The 18535-nt window shown below is 55.3% G+C and overlaps 1 protein-coding gene and 1 long non-coding RNA gene across 2 annotated transcripts; one reads left to right on the forward strand and one right to left on the reverse strand.

Annotated features, from left to right (window-relative positions):
• Positions 1 to 155: 155 nt before the first annotated feature.
• Positions 156 to 5517, reverse strand: LOC138817515 (uncharacterized). The gene is made up of 3 exons (XR_011368891.1): positions 5335 to 5517; positions 493 to 631; positions 156 to 348 (listed from the first exon to the last, which is right to left on the reverse strand). It is a non-coding gene; the product is annotated as an uncharacterized lncRNA (long non-coding RNA).
• Positions 5228 to 14349, forward strand: Wdr18 (WD repeat domain 18). Its single transcript, XM_070007938.1, has 10 exons — positions 5228 to 5446; positions 6395 to 6505; positions 10501 to 10634; positions 10820 to 10961; positions 11401 to 11544; positions 11656 to 11720; positions 11810 to 11934; positions 12130 to 12296; positions 13830 to 13898; positions 13995 to 14349. Exons 1-10 carry the CDS (start codon positions 5237 to 5239, stop codon positions 14130 to 14132), a joined length of 1305 nt encoding a protein of 434 aa, XP_069864039.1. The 5' UTR covers positions 5228 to 5236; the 3' UTR covers positions 14133 to 14349.
• The last annotated feature ends 4186 nt before the right edge of the window (positions 14350 to 18535 follow it).

Here is an 18535-nt window from a genome sequence, read left to right on the forward strand (position 1 = left end):
CAAGGATTACAGGCGTGAGCCACCAGCGCCCAGCATTCACTTGACCTTTTATTACTAGCCAGTCCCATGGAAACAGGACAGAGGGTCCAGGTGGCTGGTGGACTCCACTCTCAGCCTCCACACACAAACCAGAGATTGGACTGCAAACGTTGGGGTGGTTTTCTGGTTGTCTTTGCCCCTCCCCCTCACACACACACACTGTTTTCCATGCTAGGGACTCAGATGGACAGGCTCAAGGTCATGGTAGCCAGGTAGGACAGCTAGGGAGGCCCCAGGCCATGGCCACCTTGGCTCTCAGCCCAGCAGCCCCACTCCGGCCATGGCTAGCCTGAGCTGGTTTCTCCTAGGCTGTTGGAGAAAAGAGAAAAACAAATCACTGTACTGCCACCTGCATGCCCTCCCCGTCACAGGTGGCCCTTTGTCCACCGCCTCTAACCACTCTGGCCAGAAATACACAAACACAGGAGGGGGGCTCACCCACCACTCACTCACCTGCCCCCTTGGGGGAAGAGAAGAAAAAAAAAAAATCCCCTTCCTGGTAAACCAGATGGTCCAGTCCCAAGTCTTTGTCTTCATTCCGAGCCACCATGTCTCAGAGAGGTTGCTGAGGAGCCTTGAGGTTTCACAGCCCCTGCGGGACACAGTAGGACCCAGATCCCACCTCTCCAGCTTTCTGTGCCCCCAGCCTGGTCTGACTAGGCCTTTTAGTGTATAGGGAGGGGGGCAGGGGGTGTCAACCACTTTGTGCCTCAGTTTCCCTTGGTCCTGCTTCCCCCCCTTGTCTCAGATCCCAGTAGTGTGCTGAGGGCTGTCAACTGGGTGGTCCCAGGCTCCCCCAAGTATGGCTTTTGTCCTGCGAGGCGCTAGCATAACTGGCCTGTCCTCATTCCAAGGGCTGTGGGGAGGGGAGCTGACCTCTGACCTCCCCGGCAGGCCAGCCAGCCCCAGGGAGAGGACAGAGGGACACTGGCCCCTGAGCTGGACTGCAGCTAGAGGCTGAAGGGGAGGAGACACAGCCCAGCTGCCCCGCTTAGGTTGCCAGGGGTATATGAGGGTCCACGACTAGTTGATCTTCACCCCACCCAGGTTGGGACCTAGATTCTAGAAACTTCCAGGCCAGACTTCCCCTGATAAGTGGGTATGCAGACCTAGGCCAGAACCTCATCATCCACAAAATCTTTTCCTCCAGCCTGGCCTAGGCAGCCACAGTATCCCCTAAATGTAGGTGGGGAAACTGAGGCCCCAAGCTGCTCAGTGGTCTGATTCTCCTGTACCACCAAGGCAAAGTTAGCTATAGGGCTCAGCTGAAGCTTGAAAACCCACGTTAGCATTAAGGTACCCCGGCCACGTGCTGGGGATGCAGTCAGGGCCTCCAGCTCTAAGCTGGAGGAGGTGGGGGCCAGAATGAGTATCTGAGCTGCCAGGTACAAAAACCACATGTGGGCCAGTACTGAGGCTTGACCTCATGGCTTGGATGCTGTTTTTTAGCTCTTTTTTTTTCTTGCCAGTCCTGGGACTTGAACTCAGGGCCTGGCACTCTTCCTGAGTTTCTTTTGCTCTGGCTAGCACTCTACCACTTGAGCCACAGCACCACTTCCAGCTTTTTCTGTTTATGTGGTACTGAGGAATTGAACTCAGGCATTAATGCATGCTAGGCAAGCACTCTATCACTAAGTCACATTCCCAGCTCTGCCCTTTAGCATTTTCTTTTACTTTTTTTTTTCTTTTTCTTGGTCAGTTATGGGACTTGAACTCAGGGTCTTTTTCCCTCAAGGGTAGCATTCTATCACTTGAGCCACAGCTCCACTTCCGGTTTTCTGATGGTAAATTGGAGATAAGAGTCTTACAAGCCGAGAGCCGGTGGCTCACGCCTATAATCCCAGCTACTCAGGAGGCTGAGAGCTGAGGATCGCAGTTCCAAGCCAACCGTGGGCAGGAAAGTCCGTGAGATTCTTATCTCCAATAAACCACCAGAAAACCGGAAGTGGTGCTATGGCTCAAGTGGTAGAGCACTAGCCTTGAGCTTGAAGAGCTGAGGGGCAGCACTCAGGCCCAGAGTTCAAGCCCCATGACCAACCAAAAAAAAAAAAAAAGAAGAAGCATCTTACAAGCCAGGTGGCAGGGGCTCACGCCTGTAGTCCTAGCTACTCAGGAGGCTGAGATCTGAGGATCTTGGTTCAAAGGCAGCCCAGGCAGGAAAGTCCGTGAGACTCTAATCTCTAATAAACCACCAGAAAACCAGAAGTGGTGCTGTGGCTCAAGTGGTAGAGTGCTTGCCTTGAGCTGAAAAGCTGAGGGACAGCACCCAGGCCCAGAGTTCAAGCCCCCTGACTGACAAAAAAAAAAGAGGCTCAGACTTTCCTGCCTAGGTTGGCCCTCAACAAGATCCTCTGATCTTAGCCTCCAGAGTAGCTAGTAGCTAGGACTATAAGTCTGAGCCGTTGGTGCTCAGCTCATGGCTTTTTCACTCAATATTAGTGCTCTAGGCGCTGGGAAGGTGGCTCAGTGGTATGCCTTGCATGCATGGGGCCCTAGGTTTGATTCCTCAGCACCACATAAGCAGATAAAGCTGGAAGTGGTGCTATGTCTCAAGTGGTAGAGTGCTCACCTTGAGCTGAAGAGCTGAGGGACAGCGCCCAGGCCCAGAGTTCAGGCCCCACAACCGACAAAAAAAAAAAAAAAAAAAAAAGCAAGATTAGTGCTCTACCACTTGAGCCACGACTCTACTTCCGAGTTTTTGGTAATTAATTGGCCATGAGTCTCAGACTTTGCTGCCCCAGTCCTCATAGATCTCAGCCTCCTGAGTAGCTAGGATTCAAGGTGTGAGAGCTAGCACCTGGCTGATTTCTCTTTCTTCTTCATACTATAGAAACATTAGAAGCCCGGTGCAGTATTGCACACCATCATCCCAGCACTCTTTAGAGGCTGAAGCAGGAGGATTGCAAGTTTGAGGTCATCCTAGCCTGGGAAGCTCTGAGCTTCTCTCTATACAGGGAAAAAAAAAAAAAAAGCAAACAAAAAATTTCCAGAACATTAAAGGAACTGGAAGCATAAACCATCTTCGGTTACATTTCCTTTCAGGATGAATTTAAAGTAAGATCCAGCCTGCACTCAAAGCCCTGCAGAGCCTCCTCCCTGCCCAACCCCCTAGTCCTGTCTCCCAGGCCTCCCAGGGCCTTCGTATGTGCCCTGCTCAGCACCAAGCTCTCCTGGGTCCCTGGCTCAGGGCTCAGACGATGTCACCCCAGACTGGTCCTATGGAGCTAGCTTTCTCCGAGTTCTGGGGCCATGTTCCACCATTCTATGGATGCCTCACACCTGCCACCTGGTGGCAGCATCGGGCTGTACTCTGGGCTCCAAAACTGGTCCTTTGGCCAGGAACTTTCTCCATTATCCCCTCTGATCTGGGGTCATGACACCCCATCACTGTTGTGATTGCATAGCTATGTGGATTGCAGGCAGCTTGATCACAAGGGCTGGAAGAGTGAGACGAGGCTGCATCCCATGTCCAGCATTGAGGTGGGTTGCTGTGCACAGGGCCCGGGACCGCTAACTGGAGACTGGACTAATGAATGAATTTTCCTTTTTCAAAGCATGGCTACTGAGACTCTTCCTTCCTTCCTTCCTTCCTTCCTTCCTTTCTTTCTTTCTTTCCTTCTTTCTTTCTTTCTTTCTTTCTTTCTTTCTTTCTTTCTTTCTTTCTTTCTTTCTGTCATGGGGCTTGAACTCTGGGCCTGGGCACTGTCCCTGAGCTCTTCAGCTCAAGGTGAGTGCTTTACCACTTCAGCCACAGTGCCACTTCCAATTTTCTGATGGTTAATTGGAGATTAGAGTCTCACAAACTTTCCTGCCTGATGGGCTGGGAAGGTGGTTCAGTGGTAGAGCACTTGCATGCCTGAGGCCCTGGGTTCAATTCCTCAACACCACATAAGCAAAAAAGAAAAAAAAAAAGAGTACAAACTTTCCTGCCTGAGCTGGCTTTGAACCACAACTGCGATCCTCAGATCTCAGCCTCCTAAGTGGTTAAGATTACAGGCATGAGCCACTGGCACCCAGCCTCTTTTTTTTTTTTTTAAATTGTCTTTTAAAACACAGCTGGCAGCTGTGACTGAGGTGAAGAGCTGTTCAGATGGAGCTATGACTTTGAACCAAGTGGCCCAAGTGGAAATCTGAATTTTATAGCTCTAAACAAGCAAGGTCAAAGAGGAGGCAGACTTGGATCAACAAATAATCATTTAATCCCAATTCACTCTGTAGACATGTTAGCTGTGTAGTCTGTTTTATGCATGTCTCATTTGGGCTTTTGCATTCTATCAGTTCTTAATATTTGCATATTCAAAAAGACTGAAAAATAAGCCAGGTGCCGGTGGCTCATGCCTGTAACCCTAGCTACTTAGGAGGCTGAGATCTGAGGATTGCAGTTCAAAGCCAGCCCCGGCAGGAAAGTCCGTGAGACCCTTCTGTTCAATAAAACACTCACAAACCGGAAGTGGCGTTATGGCTCAAGAGGTAGAGTGCTCTCCTTGAGCTGAAGAGCTGAAGGGCAGCACCCAGGCTGAGTTCAAGCCCCACAACCAACCAAAAAAAAAAAAAAAAAAAGACTGAAAAATAATCTCAGAATATGCTGGATGGTGTTCAGGCTCACGCCTATAATTCCAGCTACTCAGGAGCTGGGATCTGAAAATCGAGGTTCAAAGCCAGCTGGGGCAGGAAAGTTCATGCGACTCTTATCTCCAATTAACCACCAAAAGGCCAGAAATGGAGCTATGGTTCAAGTGGAAGAATGTTAAGAGTATAAAAGCTCAGTGCTCAGACCCTGAGTTCAAGCACCAGGATTGGAACTTCAGCCTTGAGCTGAAGAGCTGAGGCCCAGCGCCCAGGCCCAGAGTTCAGGCCCCAAGGGGGTCACTAGTTCAAAACTCCCAGAAGGAAATGGCCAATGGTCAAGTCAGGCTCTGGCCCGACTAAACAAATATCCGGAGACACTAGGCCTCAGAAGAAGTCACAATCCAAGATCTCTACTTAATCCCTCAACCCTCGAGTCAGGGCTATAGGAAAAGGTTAAAAAAAAAAAAAAGGGTTTCCCCCCCCCCCCTCCCGCCCAGGCTTGTGCGCACGCGCAAGTCCTCCAGCCCCGCCCCCCCAAACTCGTTACCGCCTCTCTATCCCAACGTGATAGGCGTGGCCAGAGCCACGGGAGTGGTGACGCGCTTCCGGGGCGGGACCGGCCGACAACATGGCAGCCCCCATGGAGGTGGCTGTATGTACGGACACGGCGGCGCAGTTATGGAGCTGCATTGTGTGGGAGCTGCATTCGGGCGCCAACCTGCTCACCTACCGCGGCGGCCAGGCCGGGCCCCGGGGCCTCGCTCTGCTTAACGGCGAGTACTTGCTGGCGGCACAGCTGGGCAAGAACTACATCAGCGCCTGGGAGGTGCAGCGCAAGGTGCGACGCGGGGCCCGGGCATCGAGGGGTGCACTCGGCTCGCGAGAAGAGCCAGGTGGCGTTCAGGGGACCGTGTGCGTCCGTTTGGGGGTCGCGGCGCTGGGGGGCTGGGAGAGGAGAAGAAAAAAATAGTTGCGGTTATGAGACTACGCATGCGCTATTTGGGGGGGGGTCTTCGCATTGTGCGCATGCGCAGAGCTGGGTTGGTGGTTGGGCTGTGGAGAGTTGGCTGTGCCAAGGGACAGCCAGCTGGGGTCCTTAGAGGAACTGCGCATGTGTAGGCTCGGGAGCGCTAAGTTTGATTACAGGCAAGAGGTTGGGGCTCTTTGGGGTTCGGTTTGTTTTTACGGTTCTGGGGTTTGAACTCGGAGCCCCCAGCCCAACTTTTGGCTGGGTGTTTGGAAGTGGAGTCTTGTGAACTTTTCTTCTTGGGCTGGCTTAAAACTATAATCCTCCCAATCTCAGCTTCCTGAATAGCTAGGGTGATAGGCCTGGGCCACCAGCACACTACTTGGGGTTCGTAGTTTCTTGGAGAGGAGAGGTTTGAAGTCTGGGGGGAGTCTCGTGAAGGGATAGCCCAAAGACATGCATCTGTCTTCCCCCCAAAAGCCACTTTTACCATACGGCTTACTGTGTCCTCTCTATCAGCAGCCCCCAAACACAGCCTCTGAAGCCCCTACTGCTTCCTCTGCCCTTTGCCATCTCTTCTAGCAAGTGCTGTGCTCTGGAGCTGCCTGCTTGAAGTTTTTCCATGTCACAGAGAGGAGAGGAGACTCAGAACCACATTACAAGGGCTTGGGTCTCAAACCTGTTAGCCATCTCTCTGACCTGCCCCTCACTTCCAAAGGAAACTGCCTTTCCACCCTTATTCCAGGATCTGCCTTCATGGACTTTATTCCCCTCAGTAACCCCTCTGATCAGCTCACTGGTTTTGTTGTGTGTCCCTAGGACCAGCTCCAGCAGAAGATCATGTGTCCTGGGCCTGTCACCTGTCTGACTACGGCACCCAATGGTCTCTACGTGGTGGCAGGAATTGCAGAAAGTATATACCTCTGGGAGGTAAGAAGATGGAGCACGCCTCTCTGTGGAGTGACCGTGAGGATCATATTCCAGGCTGGGGGAGGCAGATACTGGTGGCTCCAGTGTCTTGCCTGTCCTTCAGTCTCAAAGCCACCTTATCTCTAAAGGAGCCTAATTATACCAGCAGCCCTCCCAGGCAGATTGCAGTGCAGCCCCACTCCTAAGGCTCCCTCCAAAAAGCAGCACCTGGAGTTCTGCCTTAAATTACACAGAAGAGCTTGGGTACAACCAAGCTCACGCCTTATAATCCTAGCTACTCAGGAGGCTGAAATCTGAGGATCACAGTTAAAGCCAGCCCAGGCAGGAAAGTCTGTGAGACTCTTATCTCCAATTAACCACCAGAAAACCAGAAGTGGCACTATGGCTCAAATGGTAGAGTGCTTGCCTTGAGCTGAAGAGCCCAGGGACAGCACCCAGTCCCAGAGTTCAAGTCCCACAACTGACAAAAAAAGAGCTTGGATACAACTCAGTGGCAGAGCACTTGCTTAGCATCTTCAAGGTACTAAGTTCTATGCCCAGGAACATGGGGGGGGGGGGGGAGGCAGGCACCAGTGGCTCACACCTGTAATCCTAGCCACTTAGGGAGGCTGAGATCTGAAGATCAAGGTTCTAAGCCAGCCTAGGCAGAAAAGTCCATGAGACTTTAACCACCAAAAAGCCATGACTGAAGCTGTGGCTCAAGTGGTAGATTCTCAACCTTGAGCAAAAAGCAAAGTGATAACACCCAGGCCCAGAATTCAAGACTCAGAACTGGTACACACACAAAAAATGGAAAGCTGGGGCTGGGAATGTGGTTTAGTAGTAGTTGCCTAACATGCGTGAAGCCCTGGGTTTGATTTCTCAGTACCACATAAACAGAAAAAAAAAAAAAAACCAGAAGTGGTGCTGTGGCTCAAGTGATAGAATACTAGCCTTGAGCAAAAGAAGCCCAAGCCGGGCGCTGGTGGCTCACGCCTGTAATCCTAGCTACTCAGGCTCAGATCTGAGGATCGCGGTTCAAAGCCAGCCCGGGCAGGAAAGACCGTGAGACTCCTATCTCCAATAAACCACCAGAAAACTGGAAGTGGCGCTGTAGCTCAAGTGGTATAGTGCTCGCCTTGAGCTGAAGAGCTGAGGGACAGCGCCCAAGCCCAGAGTTCAAGCCCCACGACCGACAAAAAAAAAAAAAAGAAGCCCAGTGCCCAGGCCAAGTTCAAGCCCCAGGACTGGCAAAAAATAAAAGCCGCAGGGGGGTGGGGTAAGAGACAAGATGATATAGCTCAGTCCCTTGATGGAGAAAGCAGGTGACACCTCCCCTTGCCCCCCTATCATATAGCCTGGAACCTGTCCCACAGGGCCAGGGTTTTCCCAGAGTGTTTTATACTGTGCTCTTAGGGAGCACCCCGGGCAGTTCTAACCATGCTTGTGTGGCCATGTCCCATCACAGGACTTGGCCTGCTTCGTGCCGGGGAGGCCTAGCCTTCTCCCCCCGCACCCCACACAGGTGGCGTGGTACAGACAGCAAAGGGTTTGGGTGGTCAGCAACCACATTGCTGCCCCTCCCAGGCCCATCCTTGCCTCCCCTATGGGTCACCAAGCCATCCAGAGCTATCGCAATGCCGGACCGTCTGATCTCACTCTTCAGTGGGGTGAAAGTCTCTTTGGGATACAGGGGAGGAAACCTAAACAGTAGGACTTGGTTTGCCCACCAGGTAGGCATCTTCATCCAGATTGCCGGGAGCCTCAAGTGTGGTGGCCAGTGTGGTAGTGATTCGGTGGCTCAGCACTTGGTATGTGAGAACCCCCCCTTGCTGAGTGGCTGGCTGCCTGGCAAAGGGCCACAGAGTTGTGGCTGCCCAACCCGGCTCCTTCGCCTCCGAGGGTTTCTGTGCAGTGACCACCAGGGGGCGCCCCAGTGATTCTGCAGCCTGGTAACCAGGAGTGGGTGAGGAGCAGGGAGGAGGTCAGCAGGGGCCTAGCAATCTTAGAGCAGGCTGAGGGGTGGGCAGCTGAGGGGTGGGCAGCTGGGCTCTGGCAGCCCAGGCTTGTCAGATCTGCCCTTCACGCTGGCTCCAGAGGACCAGGGCATCCCTGGGGTGTCAGTTTAGTGGTGTTGACTATGCCATTTAACCCTCTACTCACCTGGGTCAGCCTGTCATGCAGGTGGGGAGACTGAGGCCCAAGAAGGGGTGAGGCTCCATCTACCACCACAAAGCACACAAGCAGACACCTCAGGCCTGAGGCCCAGAAGCCTAAACTGCAGGTGTGGACAGTGTTTCCCATGCTAGCAAAGGGCCTCTTCCAGCCTTCCATGGCCTCCTTCCCTGTGTGTCAGCTTTCCTCCCCCCTTCTTTCTCTCTCTCTCTCTCTTTCTCTCTCTCTCTCTCTCTCTCTCTCTCTCTCTCTCTCTCTCTCTTTCCCTCTCTCTCTCCCTCCCTCCCTCTCCCTCCCTCCTATTTTGGTGTTTCTGCATATACTAGTACTGGGTATGTGCCAGTCCTGGGACTTGAACTCAGAGCCTAGGCACTGTGCCTGAACTCTTTTTCTTTTTCCTCAAGGCTAGTACTCTACCACTTGAGCCACAGCTCCACTTCTGGCTTTTTCTACGATTTAATTAAAGATAAGAATCTTACAGACTTTCCTACCTGGTCTGGCATGGAACCATGATCCTCAGATCTCAGCCTCCTGAGTAGCTAGGATTACAGGCGTGAACCACCAGCACCCAGCATTCCATCTCTTTATAAGAATACTGGAATACTGCCACGTGACTTTATCTTAACTTGGTCCCCTCTGCATAGACCAGGCTTATTTTCTTTTTCCCTTTTTCCCATTCCTCACTGCTAGAGCTGGAACTCAGGGCCATGCCAGACAAGTGCTCACCACCAAGACCCAGCCCTGCCCTTCCTAGGTTTGTTGTTGTTGTTTTATTTTGTTTTTGTAGGTCTTGGGGCTTGAACTCTGGGTCTGGGCGCTGTCCTTCAGCTCTTTAGCTCAAGGCTAGCGCTCTACTACTTGAACCACAGTGCCACTTCCAGTTTTCTGGTGGTTCATTGGAGATAAGAGTCTCACAAGCTGGGCGCCAGTGGCTCACACCTGTAATCCTAGCTACTCAGGAGGCTGAGATCTGAGGATCGAGGTTCAAAGCCAGCCCGGGCAGGAAAGTCTGTGAGACTCTGATCTCCAACTCAAAAACCGGAAGTGGCACTGTGTCTCAAGTGGTAGAGCGCCCGTCTTGAGCTGAAGAGCTGAGGGACAGCGCCCAAGCCCAGAGTTCAAGCCCCCTGACCGACCAAAAAAAAAAAAAAGTCTCACAGACTTTCCTGCCCAGGCTGGCTTTGATCAGATCTCAGCCTCCTGAATAGCTAGGATTACAGGTGTGAGCCTGGCATTCTGCCTAGTTTTAAACAAGGTCACATATACAGGTCCTGGGGAACAGGACTTGAGTATACTTTGCGGGGCACAGCACAGCGAGAGCAGCATCCCCGCTAGCCCTGACGCCTCCTAGGTGTTGTTCAGGGTATTCTCAGCCTCTTCGGGCTGACACACTGGCCCCAGCGGGGCTTAAGCCAGTTCCCCAGGCCCTGCGCGGGGCACCCCAGCCCCCAGCCCCTGCAGCTGCCGCCTCGCTGTCCCACGATAGCTTCCTACCGTGACAAAGATGGCAAAGAGCCATCCACAGGTCCTGAGCGCAGCCTTAGGGGTCTGTGGGGCCAGGGCTGGGGTTCAGGGGCACCCTGGACAGCAGCTCCCCAGTGGCAGCAGGGTTGTGGGAAAGCATCGCAGGGTCACCCCATTCCTGGGCCTGTTCTGTAGCCAGGGACAGAGTGGAGTGCTAGACAGCAGTACAGCCAGAGGCCACAGCTGCCACCATAGCTCAGGCTGGGGGCTCACTCCAGTGTGTTGACCCCCTGGGGCCCTTGGACGCGGTGCCCCACCTGTGGGGTGGTGGCAGCTGGGATCCACTCCTCCCCTGACCCTGTGCCCCCGCCCCCCAGGTCTCCACTGGGAACCTCCTGGTCATCCTGAGCCGCCACTACCAGGACGTCTCCTGCCTGAAGTTCACCGGCGACAGCAGCTATTTCCTCTCTGGGGGCAAGGACTGCCTGGTGCTGGCCTGGAGCCTCTGCAGGTAGCGCCGGGCCCGCTGAGGGAAGACTGTGCCAAGGCCCTGGGGCAGGAAAGGTTGTGTCCGGGTGGGTGTGTGGTCATGGTGAGCCTGCTGCGTGCGGGTCCCAGTCAGGGGCAGTGGGGCGGGTCTGTACCCCACCTGTGGAGGCCCCCCCACAATGGTCCACTGCCGCCCTCCCCGCCCAGTGTGCTACAGATGGACCCCTCCAGGATCGTGGCCCCTCGGCACGTCTGGTCTCGTCACACGCTCCCCATCACAGACCTGCACTGTGGCTTCGGGGGCCCGCTGGCCCGCGTGGCCACCGCCTCGCTGGACCAGACAGTGAAGGTAGCCCCCGCCCCCACCAGGTCTGAGCCAGCAGCTCCGCAGGGCGCTCTTGGCAGGCGGGAGTCAGTGGATCACCTCTTCCCCTGGGTGCCAGGCTTCCAGACAGCCTGTAATCCCTGCGGCTTGAGCCCAAGGACGTCCGGGGCCTGTCGGCTGGAAATTCCCACTCAGCCAGCCATACTGGCCAGCTCAGCCAGCTCCCAGCCCTGCGCGCAGGGGGCGGGGCGGGGCGGGGCAGGGCCGCCCTTGGTCTTGATAGGGGTCACCTAGGGAGAACCAGGCTTGAGCCAGGCTCAAGGCCAGGCACCTCACCTCGGGTCTCTGCCGTCCCTCCCCTCCCCCCCAACCCCCCCCCCCCCCCCGCCCAGTGCCCAGCCCTAACCCCCCATGGCCCACAGTGTGGGCCTGTGCCCAGCTCTCCCGTCCCCTCTCCCCCCAGCTGTGGGAGCTCTCCTCCGGTGAGATGCTGCTGTCCGTCCTGTTTGACGTAGGCATCATGGCTGTGACCATGGACCTGGCCGAGTACCACATGTTCTGTGGTGGCACCGACGGGTCCATCTTCCAGGTGGACCTCTGCTCCTGGGTGAGTGGCCGTGGGAAGCGGCGGGGTGGGGGTGGGCGGGCGTGCGGGGGGCGGGGCGGGGCGCCCAGCCAGGGGTCTGCTCCCCGCACTCAACTCCCTCGTGGCCCCCAGCCTGGACAGAGGGAGCGGAGCTTCCCACCCGACCAAGACTCCGGGAAGATCTTCAGAGGCCACAGGTAAGGCGGGAACGGGCTCCGGGAGGCCTGGGGCAGAGCTGGCGCCTTCCACGCCCAAGTGAGGCCAGTGCCGTCTCCACCTGCCGCAGGAACCAGGTGACGTGCCTGTCGGTGTCCATGGATGGCAGTGTGCTGCTCTCCGGCTCCCACGACGAGACGGTGCGGCTGTGGGACGTGCCCAGCAAGCAGTGCATCCGCACCGTCACCCACAAAGGTGGGCGGGGAGCGCGGGGGCCGCGCCTGTCCCAGAGTGTAGCAGGGGGACGGGTGGGGGCAGGGGAGGGAGGTCCAAATGTGGCCCGCACCTATCCCAGTGCGGGGTGGGGAGTCTACAGAAGGGAGCAACAGACCAACTCAAGCACAGGCAGGGTGGGCTGGCCCGTGAGCAGCTGACTGCCGTGTCTTGCAGGACCTGTGACCAACGCGACCATCATGCTGGCCCCGATCAGTATGCTGAGCTCCGACTTCCGGCCCAGCCTGCCACTGCCCCACTTCAATAAGCACCTGCTGGGCGCCGAGCATGGCGACGAGCTGCGCCGCGGGGGCCTCACTCTGCGCCTGGGTCTCCACCAGCAGGTGCGTCCCTCCTGCCGCCACCTCTCCTCACACCTGCGGTGCCCGTCCTGCTGGGCGTGGGGACTCTGCCAGTCGTCCAGAACCTTTGCTCCCCAAGGGCAGCCCCAGGGTCCCGAAGGCCGACAGTACTTCCTCTGCTGCCCTTGAGCGGTGTCCTCACCAGCCCAGACGCTCCCTATCCTCCGCGCTCTGGAACACTTGGCACATCTCCCTACGCAGCTCTTACCCAAGATACAAATTGATTCTATCAGTGGTAGTGCAGCTGCTATCTCTGTCCTCACTGAGGGCGCCTGGGGCCTCACCTAACTCAGGGGTAAAGTCAAACACCCTGAAGGGCCAGGTGCTGGTGGCTCACGGCTGTAACCTTAGCTACTCAGGAGGCTGAGATCAGAGCATTGCAGTTAGAAGCCAGTGTGGGCAGGAAAGTCCATGAAACTCTCTCCAATTCACTACCAAAAAGCCAGAACTGGAGCTGTCGCTAAAGAGGTAGAATGCCAGCCTGAGGCAGAAAATGCCAGAAACTTGTGCAGGAGCAAAAGATGCCAGCAATTTCAGCTGTGCCTACAAGCCACCGCAGCAAGGTGTCCTGCAAGGGGTGGTGTGCGGAAAAAACATCTTCCGCCGTCCTTCCCTGGCCTCTTGCCATCCAGTTGGACACCCACCTGTCTGTCCAGGGCAGGGCCTGCCACACAAAAGCCACGTGCATTTACCATTGTAGGGTTCCATAGGGGCCAGTTGGGGTCGAGGCTAATGGAGCATTCCCTGTGTCTGTGCATCCAACAGCTAGGGCTGCTCTGAAGATGGCGGCCTCGCCCCACCTACTGCTCCAGTGTCTATTGGTTCTGGCTTTCAGAGAGAGGAAGAGAGGAGAGAGTATGCTGGGCCACTTATCTCAAGACTGGTGCTTCAGGCACCAGTGGCTCATGCCTGTAATCCTAGCTACTCAGGAGACTGAAGTCTGAGGATGGCAGTTCAAAGCCAACCCGGGCAGGAAAGTCCATGAGACTCTAATCTCCAATGAACCACCAGAAAACTGGAAGTGGTGCTGTGGTTCAAATGGTAGAGTGCTCTCCTTGAGCTGAAGAGCTGAGGGACAGCGCCCAGGCCCAGAGTTCAAGCCCCATGGCTGACAAAAAGCAAAACAAAACAAAAAAAGACTGGTGCTCTACCATTTGAGCCATAGCTCTACTTTGAGCTTTTTGCTGGTTCGTTGGAGATAAGTCTTCACAGACTTCAAACCAGGATCCTCAGATCTCAGCTACTCCTGAGTAGCATGGATTATAGGCGTGAGCCACCGGCCCCCAGACCACGAGCTACTTAAGGCCTTCCTCAGGTGTTACTCCCACCGTGGGAGCAGCGCTGGCCCCGGGACTCTGGGCAGAGCTGGGAATGCCTCATTGTGGAGTCTGGCAGCTGCCACCACAGGAGGGGCTCCCCGACTGAGTCGCTGGCAGCCTGGGGTGGTGCGTCCAGTGCTCACCGTGGGCGCTGGCCCAGTCCCCACGCCCAGGCGTGCTGTGCCTTGTCTTGCAGGGCTCCGAGCTCAGCTACCAGGAGCGGCTAGAGCAGCTGCAGGCCGTGCTCAGCGACTCTGTGGAGAAGGTAGGTGCCGCCCTGGGTGGCTGGAAGCTGGGGTCCCTGGTGCTGCTTGTGGCTGGGGAAGTCACCTGCTGACCTCTGACCCTTGCATCTCCCTAGAATGTGCTGGGTGGTCAGGACCGGCTGCAGCTACATGTGACAGAGCTGGAGGACGAGGTGTGCAACCTGCGCAAAATCAACAGGGACCTCTTCGACTTTTCCACGCGTGTCATCACCACCACGCGCAGGGCCAAGTGAGGCCAGAGGGGAGACCCTGCACGATGCGGCCCTGAGCCTCTCCAGGGTCCCCCGTCCCCCCATCTCTCCCCCTGCGACTAGAGCCGCAGCTCCTGGACTTGGCCACCAGAACGCTCCCGGACAGGCTGGCTCCCATTGGCCACTTTAGCATTTTGTTTTATATTTTTTTACTCCCTTTGGTGTTTGTTTGCCTTTAACAAAAAAACTGGACTGAGCCCCCCTTGTGCCCTGTGCACTGTGTCCGCACCGTGCCCGCACCGTGCCCGCGCTGCGCTCAGCCCTCGCCAGCTGGAGGCAGCCAAGGCCTCCAAACAGTGGGTTGTAGCATGGCGCCCACCGGCTGGACTGCGCTGGGCCAACGCCTGGGCACTGCCACAAGGGTGGGGTGCTGCCCTGCACATCCCCGGGGGGTCCCAGCCCGGGTCAGGCACTGTCACGTACCTGCTGGCTGCCCAGCTAGCTCTGCCTAAGCAGGCGGAGCCCCTCCCACCCCCACCCCCCACATTCTGGGGACACTGCCAGCAGCCAGCCTGTGCCTGTAGCTTAGCCCGCATACCCATAGAACCTTCCAGAAAGCTGTCTCCACCTGACAGCCCTGCTGAATGAGCCAGAAAATGCGTGTGACTTGGCCAGTGTGGTCCAGACCCAACACAGGCCAGCGCTGACCTCATGCTTGTAGACAAAGGTGCACCCAGCCCCACCCCCACCCCTCTGCATCCTTTACCAGGGCGCAGCCTAGGGAGACTCCCCATCTGTACGGGGAGGGTCAGCCTCCCCCCTGCACGTGGACACCACCAAGGGCGCGCCCCACTCCCCCCAGGCACTGGTCCCAGCAGTAGGGAAGGGGCTGCCCCAGGCTCAGGGTACATGGCCACCGGCATCGCCAAGCAGGGGGCTCTGAGCAGTGGCTGGAGTGCTCCCCAGAGCACTGTGCCTTAGTTCCCCACCCCCCGTCTTCTGGGCCCAGTCTGTCCTCCCACCACAGGCTGGAGGCCACAGGGAGGTGACCTGGCTTAAGCTCATCACACACCTCGCTCCATCTGAGTTCTGAGACCCCGACCCTAGCCCTACCGGGCTGGCCCACAGTGGACACTGGCCAGTTCTTTCTGGAGCTGGCAGGTTTGGGATGAGGTGGCCATGGTCCCCCCTGGGAAGCAGCCAACACCCTCCAGTCTGGATTCCCACCCCCACCCACCGGAAGCCAGCAAGTCCCCAGAGCATCACCGCAGCCTCAGCTGGGTGAAGGTGGGCTCCTCAGGCCTGGGTGTGGCCAGCTGTGGACAGGAAGCCTGCACAGAGGACACGGCTGCAGCAAGATGAGGGAGAGGCGGCATCAGCATACAGCCCGCCACGCCGCACCTTCTTGCCCATGTCAGCTGAGGCCAGCTGCCCTCTGCAGGCCCCAGGGACGCTGCCAGGGTGGGGGCTGGGCCGCCTGCAGACGGCAGAAAGCTGAGCACCAGGGGCTCACACCTGTAATCCTAAGGCTAGGAATTGTGACAAAGCCAGCCCAGGCAGGAAATCCATGAGCCTCCATCTCCATTTAACCAGCAAAAAGACAAGAAGTGGAACTGTGGCTCGAGGAGTAAAGTGGCTGCCTTGAATAAATGGAAGGAGGAGGAGGAGGACAAGGTTCTGAAGTAAGTACCAACACCAGCAAAATAAAAAAAAAAAAAAGCTGAGGGCTGGGAATGTGGCTTAGTGGTAGAGAGCTTGCCTAGCATCATGAAGTCCTGGGTTCCATTCCTCAGTACCACATACACAGAAAAAACCAAAAGTGGTGCTGTGGCTCAAGTGATAGAATATTAGCCTTGAGCTAAAGAAGCTCAGGGACAGGGCCCAGGCCCTGAGTTCAAGCCTCAGGACTGGCAAAAAAAACAACAACAAAAGTTTGGCTCTTCTCTTCCACATGCGCCCTCCTGCTGAGCAACACTGAGGGTCAGCGACAGGAGTGGAGACTAGAAACACCAGCCTTAGCCACTGTCCCTAAACACATGGATCAAATAGAAACAAAAAAGTAGGATGCTAGCTGAGTGCTGGTACTCATACCTGTAATCCTAGCTTCTCAGGCAGCTGTGATCTGAGGATCATGGTTAGCCCAGGCAGACAGATCCAAGAGACTCCAGTTAACCAGCAAAAAGCTGGAAGTGGATGTGTGGTTCAAACGATAGAACACAATCCTTGAGCAAAAAAGCCAAGCAAGAGTGCAAAGCCCTGAATTCAAGCCCCAGTATTATTGGTGCATGCACCCGCACAAACCAGGAGAGGTAGTACTGAAGGAGCTTCAGTGTGGGAAATGGAAAGCTCTGGAGATGGATGGTAAACAGCTGTACAGACACGTGAATGTACTTAATGCCATCAAATTAGAGACCTAACTAATTAAAATTGGAAATTGTGTTGTATTTATAATTTTATTTTATTTATTTATTTATTTAGGATCTGTTCATGGGGCCTGAACTCTGGGCCTGGGCACTGTCCCTCAGCTCTTCAACTCAAGGCTAGCGCTCTACCACTTGAGCCACAGCGCCACTTCCGGCTTTTTTTCTTTTTGCTTATGTGGTGCTGAGGAATCGAACCCAGGGCCTTGAGCATGCAAGGCAAGCTCTCTACCACTGAGCCACCTTCCCAGCCCCTGTATTTATAATTTTAAAGTGTTCACTTGAGAGTAGAAAATCTTACTGTTGTTGTGTGTCAGTGGCTTATACCTATAATACCAGCTACTCAGGTTGCTGAGATCTGAGCATCACAGTTCAAAGCCAGCCTAGATAGGAAAGTCTGAGACTCTTACCTCCAGTTAACCACCAAAAACTGGAAATGGTGCTGTGGCTCAAAGTGGTAAAGTAGGGCTGGGAATGTGGTGTAGTGTTAAAAGTGCTTGCCTACCATGCATGAAGCCCCAGAAAAAAAACAGATGTGGTACTGTGGCTCAAGTGGTAGAGTGCTAGCCTTGGGCAAAAAGAAGCTCAGGGACAGCACCCAGGCCCTGAGTTCAAGCCCCAAGACTGGCAGGAAAAAAAAAAAATGTTGACTGGCTGATTAAGCATTAGTGCATGGAGTCCCCAACTCAAAGCCTTTTGATTTCAGGAACTGAGGAGACCAGGCCTGTTGTATCCCATAATACCAAGGGTCATTACCCAGGATTCCCTGAGGTGGCACAGAGGAGACATTGAGGGACCAAGCTGCCCTGTTTGGGGACCTCAGGAACCCCTCCTCCAGACCCAGTGGGCCCAGCCTACCCAGTAGCTGGAAGAAGTGGCCACACCCCTAGAACAAGCCCCCTTTGTGGGTACTGACCCCAAGACCTGGTGCATGTTGCTGGCCAGAACTTCACATTTCATTTTGTATTCATTCCATGGTGATTCTCTTCCCTCCGAGGGACGGACTGGCTCCAGAAGGAGACGAGGTCAGCCAAGTGTAGATTCATTCATTGGAACCTGATGTTCCAGCCTGGCCTGCAGCTACCCTGCGAGATCCCTCCCAACCAAGGAGGTTAGGCTAGAACATTCCAGACAGGGGCTGCCTGGGAAGGTCACTGGCCAGTGTTCATGGAGCACCTTTTACCAGCCCAGGCACCAACGGCTCCCAGGTCCTTGAGACAGAGGAGTGGCCAAGCACACCCACCTTTTCTGCACAGAGCTGAATGGTAGCGGGTCAAGATCGCAAAGAACTAGGCTCCAGTGGCTCACGCCTGTAATCCTAGCTACTCAGGAGACTGAGATGTGAGGATTGCAGTTCAAGGCCAGCCCAGGCAGGAAAAGTCTGAGAGACTTCTTTTTATATTGACAGTTGTGGGGCTTGAACTCTGGGACTAGACGCTGTCCCTCAGCTTTTCAGCTCAAGGTGAGTGCTCTACTACTTGAACCACAGAGCCACTTCCGGCTTTCTGGTGGCTTTTTGGAGATAAGAGTCTCACAGACTTTCCTGCCTGGGCTGGCTTTGAACCGAGATCCTCAGCTCTCAGCCTCCTGAATAGCTAGGATTACAGGTGTGAGCCACTGGCAGCCTGTGAAACTCTTATCTCCAATAAACTACTCAGGAAAAGCCAGAAGTGGCGCTGTGGCTCAAGTGGTAGAGTGCTAGCCTTGAGCAAAAGCTCAGGGACAGAGTCTAGGCCCTGAGTTCAAGCCCCAGGATAGGCACCAAAACTAAAACTCAGATGTAGGTGGAGACTGGGTCAAGTGCTCTCTAGAAGCATGGGCACGTTTGGGCCTCAGTTTCCCTGTCTGAGCAATGGGCAACATTCCCTAGGGTGTGCGGGAGGGCACCCCAGGATCCTGGAGAAAAGGGGCTAGTTGTTGGAGTAACAGTTACAGCCCTGGATTCTTGCCCAGAGCCTGCCCTGCCTTCTCGTCCGCAGATTTACAGGATGGGTAGGCTGGCAGCAGGGCGCGGGTGCCCAGCCC

The sequence above is a fragment of the Dipodomys merriami genome, unplaced genomic scaffold, assembly GCF_024711535.1.
Source record: "Dipodomys merriami isolate MVZ:Mamm:240054 unplaced genomic scaffold, mDipMer1.0.p SCAF_70, whole genome shotgun sequence".
In the NCBI taxonomy this organism is placed as follows: domain Eukaryota; kingdom Metazoa; phylum Chordata; class Mammalia; order Rodentia; family Heteromyidae; genus Dipodomys; species Dipodomys merriami.